At 35.3% G+C, this 4,796-nt stretch overlaps 1 protein-coding gene across 1 annotated transcript; it reads right to left on the bottom strand.

Moving 5' to 3' along the window:
• Positions 1 to 1,033: 1,033 nt before the first annotated feature.
• On the bottom strand, positions 1,034 to 3,228 carry LOC126764599 (putative nuclease HARBI1). Its single transcript, XM_050482267.1, has 6 exons — positions 3,096 to 3,228; positions 2,819 to 3,034; positions 2,364 to 2,762; positions 2,205 to 2,307; positions 1,596 to 2,134; positions 1,034 to 1,212 (listed from the first exon to the last, which is right to left on the bottom strand). The coding sequence occupies exons 3-6, from the start codon at positions 2,689 to 2,691 to the stop codon at positions 1,034 to 1,036; spliced, it is 1,149 nt and encodes a 382-aa protein (XP_050338224.1). The 5' UTR covers positions 2,692 to 2,762; positions 2,819 to 3,034; positions 3,096 to 3,228.
• Positions 3,229 to 4,796: the final 1,568 nt, after the last annotated feature.

Here is a 4,796-nt window from a genome sequence, read left to right as displayed (position 1 = left end):
CTTCTATGATTTTACCTCTGTGGTTAGTAAATGTGGAACCCCAAAAAGGACTCCATTCATTCAAATCGCCAAGTATAAGTTCTCGTGATTGGATAGGTCCGATCACATCGCGTAGTTCTTTGATATTAAAGTTTTGGTGTGGGGAATGTAAATTGTTAGGATGGTTAATTTAAATCAAATAAATATTACTGGTGCTATTCTAGCAGTATTAAAATATATAGGGAGAAGTTTGTGTGGGATACCTTTTTTATTAAACTGGCAACACCTTGTTTGTTAGTATGATTTTATGTTAATACTATGTTCGGACCGACATTGAAAACATGTTTTCGTGGGAAAAACTGGTTTTCGCACGAAAACTTGTGTTTTCGTCCATGTAAAATCTGTCAAACGAAAACACAGTTTTCGCTGAAAACTTCTTGAAAACTTACATTCCACTCATTATAATCGGTGCCTGCTCTAGTTTAATCGATTTTTTTGGAAGACATATTTTGCCGGCCCTAAATTGTCACTTGATATTTGTTTACATTCCATATAAAATACAGCTGACAAGTAAATCATTTCGAAAATGGAAAAACAAAAGTACAAAAAAAGAAGTTGTTGGAGTGATAGGGCAGAAGCCCTATTAATTGAATTGTGGCGGAACAAAGTAAGTGCTTTTCGCGGACCCAAGAAGAACAGCCATATAGTGGAGGAAATGGCAATGGAGATGCAGCAACAAGGTGTGCATTTCACGGCGAGTGAAATAAAGTCGAAAATGCACAACCTTTCACAGAGATATAGGTATGTAATTAAATAAAATTAAGAAAAAATAGAGCTTTTACATATATATCATGTTTTACAGGAAAGAGAAGACAGCAGTCGGGTCAACTGGCGGTTCTCCCTCGCAGTGGCCACTTTACGAGAAAATGAGAGCCGTACTGTTGCCGTACGTCAGCTACAATGCCGAGAACTTAGTGGAGGAAAGTTTTCAAAGTAAGATACATTTGTTTTTTAATTCAATTTATTATTTATATTTACATACATATATACATTTTTAAAAAGGTTCTACTAACTCTGAACCACTCCAAATTTCGGTGGAAACGGCTGCGTCTTCTACATTTGTTGCTGCATCTCCATTGTCATCACCGGTTTGCCTACCATCGCCCTCAGCTATGCCGATGTCGCCAAGCGATACTTCTTCGGTACCAGTACCGTCTCCCGAGCCGAGTGATGCTATCAATAAAAAAAGGAATAATTTTCAAACCATAATTTTAAAAAAATTTGACCACATAGAAAAGCAGCTCGAAAAAGCAAATCAGCAATCCCTTGAAATCAGCAACGAAATAAGGGACTTGTCAAAAAAAATGGTTGAAAATGATAACAAAAAAACAGAAATGATGGAACAATTTATAAAAGATAGTAAAGAAACAAATGAAAGATTGCTTCAATTTCTAAATAAATAAAAAAATGAATATAAGTATTTTCTGTTATGTATTATTTTTTATATGGAAAATAAAATTGAATTTTGTTTGGTGTGTACAACTTTATCTTTGATTTAATGTATATGCAATTGTGTAAAATGTAGATATTGTGATACAATATGCACATGTACTTACCAAAATATGTACAAAGTGCTGTCCGAATCATTTCTCCATTAATTGGGTCGTCAGATGCATATGAAATATCACACGGATTCTGGCGTCTAGTCTCCAACTCTTCCAAAGCGCGTAACCATTTAGCGTTTAGCGTGTCGTTGTTATCATTTAAAAAATTGTGAAGGACGCAACATGCTTTTATTATGGAGTTGGCATTCCGTACAGAGTTGTCAATTCCTTTTCCGATGCGTCGAAAGCGGGCCTTGAGGTGTCCAAAAGCATTTTCGACAACTCTACGTGTTTTCGAAAGAGCGTAGTTGAATACCTTCTCACCATTATTTTGATTTACGCTAAATGGATACGGTTTCATTAGTTGTTTGCTAAATCGAAAAGCCGAATCCCCAATAATGAATACTGGCACATTTACGCCTGAAATTTCTCTAGACATTTCGCTTAGTAAAGAACAACTATCCATTTCTTTTTTAAGTGATGACGTCTCATAAATTTGAGAGTCATTACATCGCCCGGGACTTCCTACTTTTATGTAAGTAAAACGGTATCTGAAAATATATTGTAAACATTACTTATGTACTTATACATATGTACATATATTGAGTTTTTAGACTTTACTTAGCATCAACTAATGCCATTAAAACGGTGGAATACCATCCTTTATAATTATAGTAATCAACAGCTTCGTCAGATGATGGATGAATCTCAATGTGGCATCCGTCTGTAAACAATTATTAGAACATTAGCGCAAATTTAAGATTTTATAACCAATATTACCAATTGCTCCTAAGCATTGTGGAAATCCAATTACCTCGAAACCAGTCACCAATTCGGTTATATTTTCTCTGTTTAAAGGCAACATTTTAAAACAGGATGGCTGCAGTAATCTCCAGATTTCGGTGCAAAATTCCAGTAAAATTTCGCAAACCGTAGATTTTCCTACACCGAACATGTTGGCGATACTACGATACTCTGCAGATGACCCTAAAGCAAATAATGTTATAGCCACTCTTTTCTCGATAGGAATAGCTTTTCGGTAATTTGTATCCATTTTTTGTAACGGGCGGAGGATGTCACATAATTTATCAAAGGAACTTCGGTTCATGCGAAAGTTCTCTTTAAAAAAGCACAACCGTTTCGTTGGTAATCGTGTTCCCAAAACTGATTCTTACGTTGCTGGAATTAATAATATATAATTGAAAACTTTTGCATCAATAGGAACATATACACACTTTTGTCCAACATGAATTAATCGGCATCCCAAGGTCCTTTATTAAATCTAATACGATTAGATATTGTTTCTTTAACTCGGCTATCTCTTTTGTCAAGGCATGGTGCTGAGAAGTAAGACATTCCAATAGTTCTCTTGAAGAATTGTCGATGAGCAGGAAATTTATTTGGCTTCTCAAAGCCAATGCTTTCGCAATTAACATCTTTTTCTCAGAAATCTAAAAAAAACACGATCTTTAGTAATAATTATAAGCAAATATTAAAGATTTCAAAACTTACCATTCTCGTTGCTCAAATGTAAACAAACAAATAAATTTGTGAACTGTCAGTGAAAACTCAGCGAAAACACAAATTGTCGGTCCGAACGACTTACGTTCCACAACATACAAATGTGTTTTCAAAATGTTTTCAATGTCGGTCCGAACATAGTATAAGTTGGAGAAATAGGGAGGGTATTGTTTTGGCAAAAAGGTGTGTTTCTTGTAGTGATATATGTAACGCTTGATGATTGTTTTTTTAAGAGTAATTCTAGGTCAGTGTAATTGTTGTAGAATCCGTTCATAATCCATTGGAGAAATTTGAACAATTCTTAGTAATATGGGTGTTGAGAGAAAAGTGCGGAGAAATTGTAAGAGCTGGTAATTACATGGGGTGAGATATAGTCTGTATAAGTAGGCGAAGAGAGATTGGAGTTGGCTGTAGAGAGAGAGAGAGGGATGATGGTTAGATGGTTATTAATTACAAAATTGTTTTTATTTTCTTTCATGGTTTTCTTTTGTTGTGGATTTTTGTATATAGAGAGTGGTAGGGGAGGGGAGTGCAAAAAAGGTGCGGTTACATGGCGAGGGAAGATTAGGGCGGAAATTGCACATACGCAGGCTGGATTGTTGTTGCAACGTTTAGTTGTGTGGCCTAGAAGCTGGCAACTTTTACACCTCATGGGGTTTGGGAAAAAGACTCTAATCCGCATTATACGCTATGAGATTTCGATTTTTTCAGGAAGTTTATAGAGGTCAAATAGAAGGAGAACCACTCCACAAGGTCTTTGAATGCCTCCTAAATTTTGAATTTTTAGACGCAAGTAACTCCCTGATCTTTTAAATAGTCAACAATTTCTTCTTCTGCAATGTCGTTTAGGAATGGAGTGTAAATTGAACCATTAGAGCAATTCAAATTGTTGTTTAATTTCACTTTAATATCGAAAATTCCATTTAATTTCTTTGTTGTTAGAAATTTTTCAGCAATTTTCCGATTTTTAATAAGTAAAAGTAGATTTCCATCACTTAATTCGGTGATAGATAAAATTTCCTTGCTTATTGATTCTAAGCTTTTATGCACAGCGAAACAAGAGTATTTGAAGAGTGGTTTGTTCGAATCCGCTGTAGATATTAGAACAAACTTAGGACGATCTTTTTTAACTTGGGGAAGTTCTGGAAAGTTTTCAAGGGATTTGTATGTAAGTTTTTTTTCTTTTGGGGTTGAGGCTAAATATAAGCAAAGCAAACCTATTTTCCCCTGAGGCCATAATAAAGTGAACCATGTCACTACTAGCTGCGCTCAATCAACTGCAATGCGTTCTTGGGTGCCTTCGGTAAGAAACACTTAGGAAGCACTAAGCTTTGCAGAAAGTTGTTAAGAAAGAGTTTTATGAAATCTGGTTAAAAATTGGACAATGGCTGCACTATTCTACATACATCTCAAAACCTTCTCTACCAATTTAATATAAATATGGTGGTTAACAATACTTTGAAGTCTTTCTGTTACGATGGAAAATGGTCAAAGTCGGACTAGGTTTCGCAACATGTTGCTCGAGAGTACTAAATTTTGGTACACCTACCGGTTGTTTGAATCACCTGAAATTAATCGAGATACATAGATAAAAGGTTGTATATATACATATACATATATAAGTCATCACGAGATGAGAAAAGTTGAAATCCGGGTGACTGTTTGTGCGTGCACGTTGTAACTTGAGCAAAA

This window comes from Bactrocera neohumeralis, unplaced genomic scaffold (assembly GCF_024586455.1).
Source record: "Bactrocera neohumeralis isolate Rockhampton unplaced genomic scaffold, APGP_CSIRO_Bneo_wtdbg2-racon-allhic-juicebox.fasta_v2 cluster09, whole genome shotgun sequence".
Taxonomy (NCBI): Eukaryota; Metazoa; Arthropoda; class Insecta; order Diptera; family Tephritidae; genus Bactrocera; species Bactrocera neohumeralis.
The sequence above is the reverse complement of the archived record's forward strand: the minus strand, read 5'-3'. Positions and strand labels throughout refer to the sequence as shown.